The 14,535-nt window shown below is 42.3% G+C and overlaps 1 protein-coding gene across 1 annotated transcript in view; it reads left to right on the top strand.

Annotated features, from left to right (window-relative positions):
- Positions 1-14,535, top strand: part of LOC5576547 (nucleosome-remodeling factor subunit NURF301) — a 61,601-nt gene that overhangs the window by 25,200 nt on the left and 21,866 nt on the right. The window contains exons 4-9 of the mRNA XM_021842157.1: positions 181-310; positions 376-801; positions 867-1,190; positions 1,324-1,688; positions 8,088-9,324; positions 9,400-9,560. Of these exons, the coding sequence (XP_021697849.1) occupies positions 181-310; positions 376-801; positions 867-1,190; positions 1,324-1,688; positions 8,088-9,324; positions 9,400-9,560 (2,643 nt within the window). The remainder of the gene's footprint in view (positions 1-180; positions 311-375; positions 802-866; positions 1,191-1,323; positions 1,689-8,087; positions 9,325-9,399; positions 9,561-14,535) is intronic.

Here is a 14,535-nt window from a genome sequence, read left to right as displayed (position 1 = left end):
TACCATCTCTCAATGACAATGTATGTACCTACAGACAGGTTGATGAGTGTTGGGATATTCTGTCGAATGGCCTTAGAATCCGATTTGTTCACATTTTGCTCATTCGTCCTCTAGAATTGCAACACAAGATCTGTCGTTTTCCAATTCGAATAATAACGCCATACTTTCCGGCTTTGACAGGTCACAACCGAGTCGGAGATTATGTCTTTGGAGATTCTCAAACATCGATTCGCGGGTATATTCCACGAAAGAATGCAATATCTGCGCCGGAAGGTTGTCATTCCGTTGGAGCTACCGAAGACAGTTCGCGGTAAGTTCAGTCGATCATTCTTATTGAGCCTTATAATCATTCGCCATCTCGTTCCCTCAACACAGAGGTGCAATCCATTCGTTCCGGGTTGCGAAAACGAAAACGAGCCGAATCTCCGCAGCAAACCGAACCACAAGTCAGCGAGGAGTGGATCGACGAAGACAAGCTGGAGCTGTGGGAAATCAAGTTGTACGGCGAAAAGCAGGAGAAACTTGCAGCAGCACAAGCTCAACATGTGACCCGTACCAGTACCGGAAAGCTGCCGATTACCCGACAAACACCTTCAACTTCCGGCGAATCGTCCAACTCGTCGACGTCCACCACCAGTGGAAACAGTGGCAACAATGCTTCGACGACAAACGTCCAAAACAAGTCGGCCGTCATATCCAGCAAAGCATCCCGCGAGGAGATCACCGAAAAAATGGAACAACAGCTCCGGATACAACGGGCAGCTCACAATCAAAAGCGAGCGATGGAGCTTAAACAGCAAGGTGAGCGTTTTGTACCTAATTCTAAAATAACTGAAACCTTTCAATAACAATCATCTCCCATTTAGGTCAATCGGCAGATGGTGCCACTCCTCCCAAGCAAACAATCGTCCAGCGAAGAATCATCGTCAAAAACGCCGATGGTACAACCAAAGTTATTCAGCAAAATATCACCCAGCCAGCACGAGCTTCACCGGCTTCGGCAACGACGGCAGCGACATCCAGTCCACAAGCCCAACAAGCAAGTCCCGCACCTGCAAAGCCCGATGGGCCCCAAAAAGTTCAAATCATCCGCGGTCCGGATGGGAAAGTCAGCGTACGTGGTCTCAATCCCGGGCAACAGCTTATTCAGACGGCCGATGGAAAATTACATGTGCTTAGCGCTGCTCCCGGTACGTTGGAAAGATTTCTGAAGATGTACAATAAACGGCGTATCATTCCTGCCTCGATGGTCGCTGGCGGCCGGCAGGAACGAATGTGTTCCCATGCTTACGTTTTTGTGTTTTTCTCTTATTTCTCTTGAAGGATCGAACCCCGCTAGCAAGCAGGCCATTGCCGCAAAGGTCGGCCAAAAAATCATCACCAAGGTGGCTGCTGGCGCTAGTCCCGTTGCCAGTGGTTCCGTTGTGTCCGGCAGCAATGTGGTATCCGGCACAGCAGCCACCTCGGTGACGGTGACGTCTCCTACTGCGGTCACCCAGCCCCAACCACAGCAAATCCAGGTGCAACCGCAACAAGTCCAAATCCAACCGCAGCAACAGGCTGCCCCTGTGGTCGTTAGTTCTCCCACGGTTACCCAGCAAATTGTAAATAAATCTCCTAGCATAGTGGTACGAAACCAGGCTGGGCAACCGATCAAGCAGATCATCCAGAAACAGGTGGTTCAAAAGGTGAGTCTTAGGAATTGGTTAGGATCGTAGGAAGACACTGTTCTTTTCAGCCTCAAAGGAGTCTGTTTGACCCAACTAGTCGGATCCTTGCTGTCATTGTTCTTGCTGCTAGAATCACTGGACTTGTACAGGCGGGGAGTTGATGTGGTAATAACTCTTTCGACATAGGGAGTCGATGCCGGTTATGGACACTTTGCGTATTATGGACCCCCTACAGAAAAACATAAAATTAACACTCAAAGCAACTTTATTCCTATGAAAATCCACCGGGGGAACTTCGATTACATTGTTAGTCAGCAGTTTCAGGTAAAATATTTGGTTTGAGACGCATAAATACAGATATTTGACCAGTTTTGTAATTGAAACCACACAAGAGGGTCCATAATACGCATTTCCAGGTGGGTCCATAATAGGCTCGTCGGCAGCGAGCCGGATTACATGGGAATCAAATGGAGGGTCCATAATACGCAACGTCAAATTTGTAAACAATCCTATTATGGACCCCGGGAGGGTCCATAATAGGCATTCGGACAACAGATTTTCAAATGCATATTTCGATGGAAAAATCGAATGATTTTGTATGTTTCATAGACGTACTATGAAGTAAAGACATTGAATTTGTTGTTAGACTCCACAAAACGTATATGCGTCTGAGATATCATTGCGGAAAAGCGTCTAGAATGAATTTCAGCTACTAAGGGGTCCATTACTAGCATTGAAACCCTATAACTGTTTGACATAAAGCCATCTAGATATCATACACATCAGCAGAACAAACTTCTCCAAACTCCAGAACGGATTGCAACATTTATCTTGGGCGAGATTCTGATGGAATCTAAGGGACAATTTCACAGATTCCTGGGCAGGGTTCACGCATAATTCGTGTTCTCGACTTTGTTCCGATTTTCAAATATATCTGGCATTATTCTGACATTTCAATTAAGTTGTGGACATCATTTTCAAAAGGGCTGATTTTTTCTAAGGGTAGCCCACGTCTGACGATATTCTGAGCACAATTCGCACACAATCCTCCACTGACTCTTTTTAATTTCAGTCCATTTAACCTTCGGGCTGTCGCGCTGTTGTACTTTGTACAACAGCTGTGATTTATATGCTATCACTAGTGGTCCCGGCAAACTTCGTCTTGCCATCAAGTAGGCTGTTGAAAACCGCAATGAATCATCCCATATACAATGACAGTTCCGTTCATTCTCATTTTTTCGACTTTCCCGGTGAATATCCTGGAACTTTTATACACACAAACACGTCGGAACCCTTGACGAACAAAATGGAGAAATAATCATTCAAATCCGTTGACCCGTTCGTAAGCCATTTCGTGACATACAAACACCATTCCATTTTTATGTATATAGATTTTGCGGCAAAGATATCTATCGACACCATACCAAAATGTATTCCTCAAGAATCTTCTAAAGAACAATACTCAATAGTTTTTGTTTACAGTATGGCCCTTTATAATGCGGTAAAATCAACAAAGAAGTTCATAAAAATGAACGCACTTTATACGGTTCTAGTAGACTACAATTTAAAATCGATATATTTCAAAATCCAAATAATTTCGAAAATGGAGTCTTTATTAAAGTTGTTCTGGAGGTGAAGCGCTATCTGATGGTAACTTATTTAATCCGGAATTCGACCGCGAGGTGGCACTAGTGTGCATGAAACTTTTACTTTTGTTCAGTAACTCAAGGGCTATCATTGGTCAAGCAAGTTAGTTCAAAACTTTGGCACCAGGCGGCGCTAGTGAGCATGAAAGTTTTGTTTTGCAGATATCTCAGGAGCCTCACCGCTTAGAGAGATGGCGTCTTCAGCAAAGTTGTTCAGTAGCTCAAGGACTATCATTATTCTAGGCAAGAGACTCGAGATTTTTCACCAGACGGCGCTAGTGGGCATGACAATTTTTTTTGCGGATATTTCAGATCCTGATCATTTATAAAGATAGCGTCTTTAACAAAGTGTTTTGTAGTTTCAGGTTTTTATACGAAGAGACAAATGTCAATTTGGATAAATTGATAGGCACAATTTGGAAAAAAAAGATAGACTCATTCTTATGGGTAAATTGAATGAGAAAAGGAATGGGATGAGAAAATTAATGAAAATTCTAAAATTATGTCGAAAATACGTATGTTTCAGATATGATGCTCTCTGTTTTTTTCAGGTTGTATCTGTTCAGGTTGTTACAGTTTATCCAGATAATACCGCCTTTCTTCAGGATTTCTATCACTTACTTACTTATTTGGCTTTACATCAATTATCTTGATAAAGCCTCGCCAACAATATTACGCCAATTCACTCGGTTCATGGCCGCTTCTCTCCATCCTCGACTGTGACCCACGCTCTCCAGGTCCTGGTGTACCTGGTCAATCCACCTAGCTCGCTGCGCCCCACGCCTTCTTGTTCCGACCGGATTCGTAGCGAACACCATCTTTTCAGTGTTGTTGTCCGGCATTCTTGCAACATGCCGTGCCCAGCGTATCTTTCCAGCTTTAGCTACCTTCACGATACTGGGTTCGCCGTAGAGTTGAGCGAGCTCGTGGTTCATCCTTCGCCGCCACACGCCGTTCTCCTGCACGCCGCCGAAGATCGTCCTTAGCACTCGGCGTTCGAAAACCCCAAGAGCTTGCAAGTCCTCCTCAAGCATAGTCCACGCCTCATGCTCATAGAGGACTACCGGTCTTATGAGCGTTTTGTACATCGTGCATTTGGTGCGGGGGTGAATCTTTCTTGACCGCAGTTTCTTCTGGAGCCCATAGTAGGCACGACTTCCGCTGATGATGCGCCTTCGTATTTCCCGACTAACATTGTTGTCAGCCGTCAACAAGGATCCGAGATAGACGAACTCGTCCACCACCTCGAAGGTATCCCCGTCTATCGTAACACTGCTTCCTAGGCGGGCCCTGTCGCGCTCAGTTCCGCCAACCAGCATGTACTTTGTTTTCGACGCATTCACCATTAGCCCGACTCTTGTTGCTTCGCGTTTCAGGCGGGTGAACAAATCTGCCACAATTTCAAATTTTCTCCCAATAATATCCATGTCGTCCGCAAAGCAAACAAATTGTCCGGATCTCGTGAAAATCGTGCCTCGGCTGTTAAGTCCGGCTCTCCGCATAACACCTTCAAGCGCAATATTGAACAACAGGCACGAAAGTCCGTCGCCCTGTCGTAGTCCCCGTCGAGACTCGAACGAACTGGAGTGTTCGCCCGAGATCTTCATGCAGTTTTGCACACCGTCCATCGTTGCTCTGATCAATCTTGTGAGCTTCCCGGGAAAGCTGTTCTCGTCCATGATTTTCCATAGCTCTACGCGGTCGATACTATCGTATGCCGCCTTGAAATCGATGAACAAATGGTGCGTAGGGACCTGGTACTCACGGCATTTTTGGAGGATTTGCCGCACGGAAAAGATCTGGTCCGTTGTCGAGCGGCCGTCGATGAAACCTGCTTGATAACTTCCCACGAACTCGTTTGCTATAGGTGACAGACGACGGAAGAGAATCTGGGATAGCACTTTGTAGGCGGCGTTTAGGATGGTGATTGCACGATAATTTTCACACTCCAGTTTGTCGCCCTTTTTGTAGATAGGGCATATAACGCCTTGTTTCCACTCCTCCGGTAGCTGTTCCGTTTCCCAGATTCTGACTATCAGCTGATGCAGACAAGCGGCCAACCTGTCCGGGCCCATCTTGATGAGTTCGGCTCCGATACCATCCTTGCCAGCAGCCTTGTCGTTCTTGAGCTGTTGAATGGTATCCTTAATTTCCCCCATCGTGGGAGCTGGTTGGTTTCCGCTGTCCGATGTGCTGACGTAGCCATCGCCTTCGCTGTCCTGACCTTCTGTGCCTGTGTTCTCTGCGCCATTCAGGTGTTCATCGTAGTGCTGCTTCCACCTTTCGATCACCTCGCGTCCGTCCGTCAAGATGCTCCCATCCTTATCCCGGTACATCTCAGCTCGCGGCACGAAGCCTTTGCGGGATGTGTTGAGCTTCTCATAGAACTTCCGCGTTTCTTGAGAACGGTACAGCAACTCCATCTCTTGGCATTCCACCTCTTCCAGGCGGCGCTTTTTGTCGCGGAATAGGCGGGTTTGCTGTTTCCGCTTCAGTCTGTATCGTTCCACGTTTTGCCGCGTTCCATGCTGCAGCATTGCAGCCCGCGCTGCATTCTTCTCCTCTAAAACCTCCTGGCACTACTCGTCGAAACAATCGTTTCTTGAGCTCCGTTCCACATATCCGACAATGCTTTCGGCAGCGTCGTTAATGGCTGCTTTGACTGTCCTCCAGCAGGGTCGCTATCGAGCTCGCCCTCATCCGGCAACGCTGCCTCAAGATGCTGCGCGTACGCATTGGCGACATCCGGTTGTTTCAGCCGCTCGAGATTGTACCGGGGCGGGCGTCGGTACCGTACATCATTGATGACGGATAGTTTTGGGCGCAGTTTCACCATCACCAGGTAGTGGTCGGAGTCAATGTTAGCGCCACGATAGGTTCTGACGTCGGTTATGTCGGAGAAGTGCCGTCCATCGATCAAAACGTGGTCGATTTGCGATTCTGTCTGCTGGGGTGATCTCCAGGTGTACCGATACGGGAGGCTGTGCTGGAAATAGGTGCTACGAATGGCCATATTCTTGGAGGCGGCAAAATCTATCACTCGTAGGCCATTCTCGTTCGTCAGCCGGTGGGCGCTGAACTTTCCAATCGTCGGTCTGAACTCCTCCTCCTGGCCAACCTGAGCGTTCAAATCTCCTATGATGATCTTGACGAGGAAGTCTATCAGGAGCTGAGGATTTCTATCAGGAGCTCTCTAATAGATATGCCCAATTTTCTTTTCTAAGAATATGCCCAGGAAATTATACATAAATTCTAAGGATGAATCTCAAATTTCCTCGATTTTTTGGGGATCCGGAACATTATTGAAAGCGGACATTTCAGGAATATTCTTTCAAACAATCTGCTTGATAATCTATTGAAATTTTGTGAGATTGCTTGGAGATACTCATAAAATAGTTCTTAGAAGAGTTTATCGGACCATTACTCGAAGTACGACAAAATCGAGAGGAACATCAGAAAACTTATTATTAGCGCCAGTGAATCAATTGTCACTCAACACTTAGCATGTGGTTTCCTGCGAGACAAGCAAACAAACAACGGTTAGCACTCGCGAAAAATATTGTGTTCAATTTGAACAATTTAAATATTCTTGTCCGCACCCCTAGTTCTGAATCGCTTAAATCTGATCTAGTAACCTAAGATAATGTTCATATCGACATATGGAGAGAAAATTGGGAACAAAAAATCAACAGGAACACATCGAGATAAGAAGGATATCTAAATATGGAGAGAGAAATCGTATGCAGAATGAAGGTACCGAAGCAATCATCGACATAGGGGGAGATATCGAGATGTAGAACATCGAGATGTGGAGAGTCGACTGTATAACTGACCAGTTCGAAATTATGCCAAACTAGTGGTCCCGGCAAACTTCGCCTTGCCATCAAGTAGGCATTTGTAAAACGTCATGAAATCCCCTATATAAAATGACACATTAGTAGTGTCCCAATTTTCCAATTATTCCGGAGACTTTCCAAAACATTTTCCTCGCACGATCACATCGCATCCCTTGTCCAGTGCAACAGTGAAAAACTTACGTCAATCCGTTGACTCGTTCTCAAGTTATTTCGTGACATACAAATGCCATTTCGTTTTTATTTATATAGATAGATAGTCGTCACTTTTCATACTTGTTAATATGCAAAATGTTTTATTGCAAATGACCGTTATGCCAAATGACCTGTTTCTGATTAATTGCAAAGAATGCTGAATGAAATGTGCATTTGTTTAACTGTGAATTCATATGAGTAACAGTTACATGAAGTACATTTTGCATAATTTTGAATTTAACATGCAAAGTTATCGACCATGATAATTATATTTGTTTACCGGCATATCGGTCTATTTTGCTCGAAGTAAGAGGGAGCAGGGAAAGGAAAGTAATTAGTACTAGACAGCTGTCTTGGTAATATTATTCGAACAACACGCCACGCCGTTTCCATAGAGGACGTTAGCCAGAAAGAAGGACGTTTCAAGTAATACTGCTTCATATGGTATGCCCTCTTCAACATGTAATCCAATTTCTCTCGCCGTTCACTTACGGTATACCGCACAACACAAAATGAACTTGCTATCAAAATGAATCAAAGTGTGGTACGTGAGTTTCATGTAAGATAATCGACAGTAAATACTACTGAAGTTTCATTTCATAATCATTAATACTTCATTTATGGGGATCTACGTGATTCTTCACGTATTTTGGATTATTTTGAGTGTAGAATCGCTTGCCAATAACATTTCGTGATTTGATCTCCTCATTCCTTTCAACCAGGTGCAAGCAACCAGTACGACACCACAGCAACCGGTCACACCGCAGAAGATCATCATCAACAATCAGCAGGGAACGGTACAGAAGATCATCACCTCCAGTGGTCAGCTGATTGCGACTACCGGAAGCCCTGTACAGAAGGTGGTCACGCAGTCCAACCTGCAGCAGTTGCTACAAGGCGCCGGCCAGAAGGTCGTGGTGGAATCCAACACCGGCCAGAGTCCTGTCCAGACGCAGAAGGTTCTCGTTGCCACTAGTCCTCCTGGTCAGCCAGTACAGAAACAGATTCTGATTCAAAATGCCACTCCTGGGTCTCCCCAGCAGATCATAATCAACCAAGCCGGCGGTCAGAAGGTTGTTCAACAGATCGTTGCATCTCCCGGACAGCAGATCATGATCGGCGGTCAACGAATTATGATCGGAGGAGGTCAAAAGATCATCAGCAATCAACCCATTCAGATTCAGCAGAATCAACAGATCCAACAGATTCAGCAAATCCAACAGGTGCAACAGAAGGTACAACAAGTACATCAAATTGTAACATCCACGCCGCAGCCACAACAACCTCAACAAATTCAAATACAGATTCAACAACCTGTTGCTCAGCCACCTCCACAACCACAGCTTCAAACCATACAAGCGCAACCAGCCCCTCTCACCCAAGGACAAAGCTTAACACAGCAGTTGTCCAGTGGAAAGCTTCAGTTGGCTAATCTCAACGGACAGCAAGTGTTGATACGACCACTAGGCAACAATCAAGCACAAGTCGTAGCTCATATCAAAACGCAACCAAATGGAACCGCGCAAATCATTCCCTTGGCCAACGCCGTCGATCCTCCTCCTGCCCCAGTGCAGCCCCAGACTATTCAGCAAGTTGTGCAAGCGGCGCCAACTCAGCAAGCAACCATTCAACAGGTTGTTCAGCAGCCGGTAACGCAAACCACCATCGTTCAGCAAGCATTCAACACGTCCGGTGGTTCTCAAACCACGTTCCAACAGTTGGCAGCAGCTACCCAGCAACAACAACTGCAGCAGCAACAACAACAACAACAGCTGGACCCGGTGGAGCAAACTTTGTTACAAGGTCAGCCCCCAGGAACGGTCATCAAGTGCGTCACTGCTCAGGTAATCCAAACCCAGCAAGGACCGCGAATAGTTCTGCAAGGTTTGCAAGGTTCCGAGTTTACGCCCCAACAGTCCGCCCTGGTGCAGCAACAGGTCAAGCAACAGTTGCTCAAAGGTAAGAGGGTGCCCATAGCTTTGATCGTGAATTATTGTTCTAATGAAATTCCTTTCTCCTATTTCCGACGAGCAGCTCAGGAATCGAACGGGAAGCAGGGCGTTCTCGGACCTACTAAAATCTACCTGGCTATTCAACCGTCCCAGCAGCAGGTCGTAGCTGCACAGCCTCCGCCATTGGCACCCGTGCAGATCAAACACGACGGTGGTACAACCCACATACAGCTCCATCAACAAGTAAGTCGTTACTAGAGTTTTTGTTTTTTCTCTGTTGGTTTTTATCACTTTTTGAGTTTTATTTTTGCATTGTCTAACCCATCTGATGGGATTTGATGTAACGTATTGTGGGTGTGGTACGCATGATTGCTTCCATTCAGGTCAAACCCCGGTTGAAACTAAAAAAAAAGAATGAGATTAGGATTATTGTACATATAGTAGTGACCTTATAATCAACAGTATTGTACATATAGATTAGACACGCTTTTCGAAGGAAAGCATTCAACAAATTCTAAACCAGTATAGATGGGGAGCTGCAGACCTTGAAGGTGATGAGAAGCGATCGTGCTGCCATAAATTTTACAAATTTTAGACGAAGACACCTAGTCTGTGGTTTTAAGATCCAGGCCGCCACGGCACAGCAATTTTGGGGTCGATGTCCTTTTTTAAACTTAGCCTTTAAGTGAATCGTGTCCTGAGTTTTACCTTTTTTTAAAGTAATTTATCATTTACCAAATCTATCTACGGACATAAAGTGTAACCAAATTTTACTTCTAAGTAGAGGGGAACCTTCTGTTCCCGACACACATCGTGACGAACGCTACAAATATTCTTTATACAAATATCAGATGAATAGCAATCAATTGTCAAAAGAGAATGTTTTACTCAAATTTCATAATCTCATTACTTTCCCAGTTTATTAGTTTGTTTTTGTTACATACTCAATGATGTTCCTGTTTATTCCACTTCATTCTACCTCCTCGTCATTGATTTAAATCATGCAATTGATGTTTCAAGGGAAAGCATTGCAACTTGTTTTAAAATTTTAGAAGCTTTTCGGTCTAATTTCAATAATTACCCGGTAAGAGTCAATAGATCGACTTGATCCACTCAAAAGATCCTTTTTAAGTCAGGATTTGTAATGTAAGCTACATAAGAAGGATTTTTCTTCCATGGAAAATTAGATCTCGATTACTTTTTCAAATCAACGTAACTTTACACGGTTTGGTGACAAAAATTGAGATAAATTAAAACCTAATTTCTAAATTAATTCCAACAACATTATTTTCTTTCTTTTGAGGATACAAACTCTACATGCATGCAAGCAGCACGCGTCAAAAAATTCTGATTTTCAATCATTTTCTCACAAAAGTTGAATGTCAAAAAGATAGGTCATTCTGTTCAATTACTTACGAAGTTTTTGTACCAAGATTGACTGAAGTAGTTTTGTGTTTTGACTCGTCGTTAAGTCACTTTGTTTCTCCATATAACAGAGCGGTGAAAGTGTAGTGGCTTGGTTGCAAAAGTTGAAAATCTTACTTACGTCATTTTGTAAAATAGCAGAGAGAACAGTCGAGTTGGCCCGGAGTGAAATTTTCCTCTATGCAATGAATTGTTGAGGCTCGTATCTTTTACATGCCTATTTCATTCATTATTCAGGAATTTCTCGGGGAAAAAAGTCAGAGATTCTCCAAAAATTACTCCGTAGCTTTTCCACCAATTATTTCTGGAAAACCTTTATTGGTTTCTCGAGTTTGCTCCAAAAAATCCTACAGTATTTCCTTCGGAGATTTTTTTCATAAATCCTATCGATGATCTTTCTGAGATTCTTACAGAAATTCTACCAGGAAAATATACAAAGTTTTATTCTAGGGTTACAGAAATTTTGAGCAAAAGATAAGCGACATTAAAAAAAATCTATTGCCCGGGTGGGATTCTTGTATACTAGACGAGTGCTTCATGAATCAAGCTATTGAATCATTTATTGACTCAACAGCTCGAAAGGTTAAAAGCTACGAATTCAAATCCTAACGGCGTACCTTTTTGTCTTGGCAACTGCATTTTTTGTCTTATTTTCACTTCTTAACACTTCAGTCGTCGCGCTGTTGTATTTTGTACAACACAGGTGAAAAAAGTTCACTTTACGCTCACAACAGCAGCGTGGTGGTTCTGACGGTGGCGAACCGCGCGACGACTGAGAGGTTAACATTACTACATACGGACAGATGCTCGCTCAGCTTAGGGTTCTATAACAAAATATTAAATTCGATTCCGGTAGTATGTTAGTTTATCCTATTGTAGTCTGCCACTCATTCAATTCTTCAATTTTGAAGTAATCGCTCTAAAATTTTCAAGCAAGTTGCCTTTGGTTTTCCGCCATTTACATCACTGATCATATGCGTACCGTTTCAAGTTCCTATTGCCTATGGTCAAATCAAATTACAACTACAATGATTTTTTTCGAGAATCGCATTGTATTTCTTCAATTTATTAATATGAGATTGATTTAAGGCATATTCTTGTACGATACGTTTCCTTGAGATTCAATTCCAAAAATTCCATGACAAACAGCAAACAAAGCCTATACATAATGCATCTCTTAAGACTGAACAGTGGAAATGGACAGCATTTACAATTGGTTTACTCCGTTCCAACGAAACAAGCAAAGTTCCACATTCTATCTCTACAAGCACAGCTTTTAAGCCACATTCCCAGTTCTCCACATCCTGACTAACTTTAGATTCCACTGGGATTATCTCCCATTTTGCTGTTACTCCAGTTGTGGTAGAATCCACCTTTCAATGCCTACCACTAAGAAAGAAAAGCAAAAACAACAAACCTCTGCAATAGCTGTTTGCAGAGAAAAAACAATATGAGAAAGAGGCATTACAATCAAATTGAAACCTAGGTTTTAAGATCGTAACAAACATGTAGTCAATATCGTATCTCCCTCAACACAACTGCAAATAATTTACTGAAACTAGCACCTAAACAATTTAGATGATACGACTAATAAGGAATTTTCTAGTGATAAAACAACAAACATCAACAAAACAAAAGTATCCTTAGTAGAGATTAAACAAACTATTTCCATTATTCGTTTTCCTAAACGAACTCCCGCAAGACTTGCATGCGTATTTGTGCGACTGAGTCACGTCACAGTAGAAATAACAACAAAAAAAAACTACAGTTCCAATCCAATCAAGTGGTTTTCGAAAGAAAGAGCGAAACAAAATAAATTAAATTATCGACGAATGCTTGAGCCGAAAAGAGAGACCAACACTGAGTAGCCCATTTGGGATGTGTTGAGCAGCAAACGACGCTCTCCGCGCACGGCTAAAATATATTGAAAATATACCTATTCATTGTGCATTTGAAAGAACGGAATGAGACATTCGGGAAAAAACGAAAAATTTTAAATTCGTTGTTCGATACTTAGAGAATATTAAATTTGGAAAAAGAGTAAAATGTTGCGACAAAAAATCAGCATTTATTTAATTTTATATTTGGTTTTATCAAATGTTATCAAAATTTCATTTTTGTAAATTTTACTTTTGAGTTTTGGCTCATCTTATCTGAATTACTATAAATGCCGGAATTCCAGTATAATCAAGAAAATGAAGAAAACATTCGGCTTAGGTTAGACTATTCGTTTATTAAGTTTCCAATTTCACTAAATTGAAGAGAATGTTATCAGCGTCGATTGTGTAACATCATAAGGATTAGGCAAAAATAATAAAACATGTACATTTGAAGCAAATGAAGAGATGAAGGAAAGTAAAAACGAAATAAAATTGAAAGCTTTTCATATTAAATGAGTTAAACATTCTGCTAGAGTTTTTCTTTTCCGATATCAATTGCCCTCCGATCGAACTCATACGAGTATCGATTCAAAGCAAGCAGAAAAGAAGCCACACACAGATTACAAGCAAGTTATAAATAAAACCCAAGAGAATCTGTAGGCCTCGACTTTTTACGAGACCTCAGATATCGAATAAAAAACGCGTGCTCTGCCTTCCATCTACGGAGAAAGAGCGAAAGAATTCTCTATCAGATCAACCGAGAAAACCGAGCAAGAGTATAATGCACACGATTGCAGCAACAAACAATGATAATATGCCTTTGGTTTAATATCAAACTTCTCTGTTAGTTTATTAGTTTGTTCAAAATTGTAGAATCACATTTCATTGGAGTTTTTCCGCACTGTTCTTCTATTATATCCCGGGTTCCATTCCACACATCGCGCGAGTTTCCGTTAGAATTAGCCAACCAGGCAAACGCTAGACAAAATCGCATCTTGAGAGGCCGTTGCTTTCCAACGATGAAATAACCGAAAGCGAGACGTTTCGAAACGATGTAGATAAAGAAAATTGTACAAAACGTATTTCTAACAAAAGCACGATGAAATGGTGTATTTTTGATTATTCCGACATAATTTAATTTATTTTTACCCTTTCTTCAGAACAACTAACTAGTAAAGAAACGAACCAGTGTCTAGTGCTACTTATGTTCTGTTATTTCAGTAAGCTTCGTTTATTTCTTGTTGAAATCGCCGTTCGTCCATACTTTTGAAATGCAAGCAAAATTTCCTGTCTAATGTTTCACATTTATTTACCATCATCAAATGTTGTTAAGGTTACTGACCGAATCGATACGGAAAGTGAAGATTTTCTGTTTTAAGTTATTTGTTTCCTTTTTTGTGGTATCTGGTTTTAAGTTCGAACAAGCTAAGAAGCTATAATGGGTCGTTGACTAACACGCAGACATCACAAACTTAATTCTATGTTAGGATAATGTTGAATTTAAGCTAAAGGCAGAATTATTCAGATTGGAATATGTGCTGAAAATGTAAGCAGACGATGAAGAGCTGAAACGTTGAACTGTTTAAAGCTGCTGGAAGACCAGATGAGAGGATTCTTTTGATTGCTGAAACTCCGTGTTTAACAAAATTTGAATTGTTGTCAGTGGTGTGGCTACTTTACTACTTGTATGTCTTTGTCCTCCCAAAAGAAGCGCTCTCGAGCTCTGTCCACCTCGTAAAAAAAAAGTTCAAGAAACTGCAATTTTAAAACAGGTAAGTACGAACAATCCTATCTAATGTTAATCGACAGTAGTTATTCCATTGCTGAGTCATACGAACAGTGGATCCATTTCAATTTCTAAGAAATACATGCAAAAATGACTGTCAAGTACTATGTTCAAAATTTGATTGCGT

Source organism: Aedes aegypti, chromosome 2 (genome assembly GCF_002204515.2).
Source record: "Aedes aegypti strain LVP_AGWG chromosome 2, AaegL5.0 Primary Assembly, whole genome shotgun sequence".
NCBI classification, from domain to species: Eukaryota; Metazoa; Arthropoda; class Insecta; order Diptera; family Culicidae; genus Aedes; species Aedes aegypti.
Note: the sequence above shows the minus strand (reverse complement) of the source record. Positions and strands in the feature narration are given on the sequence as shown.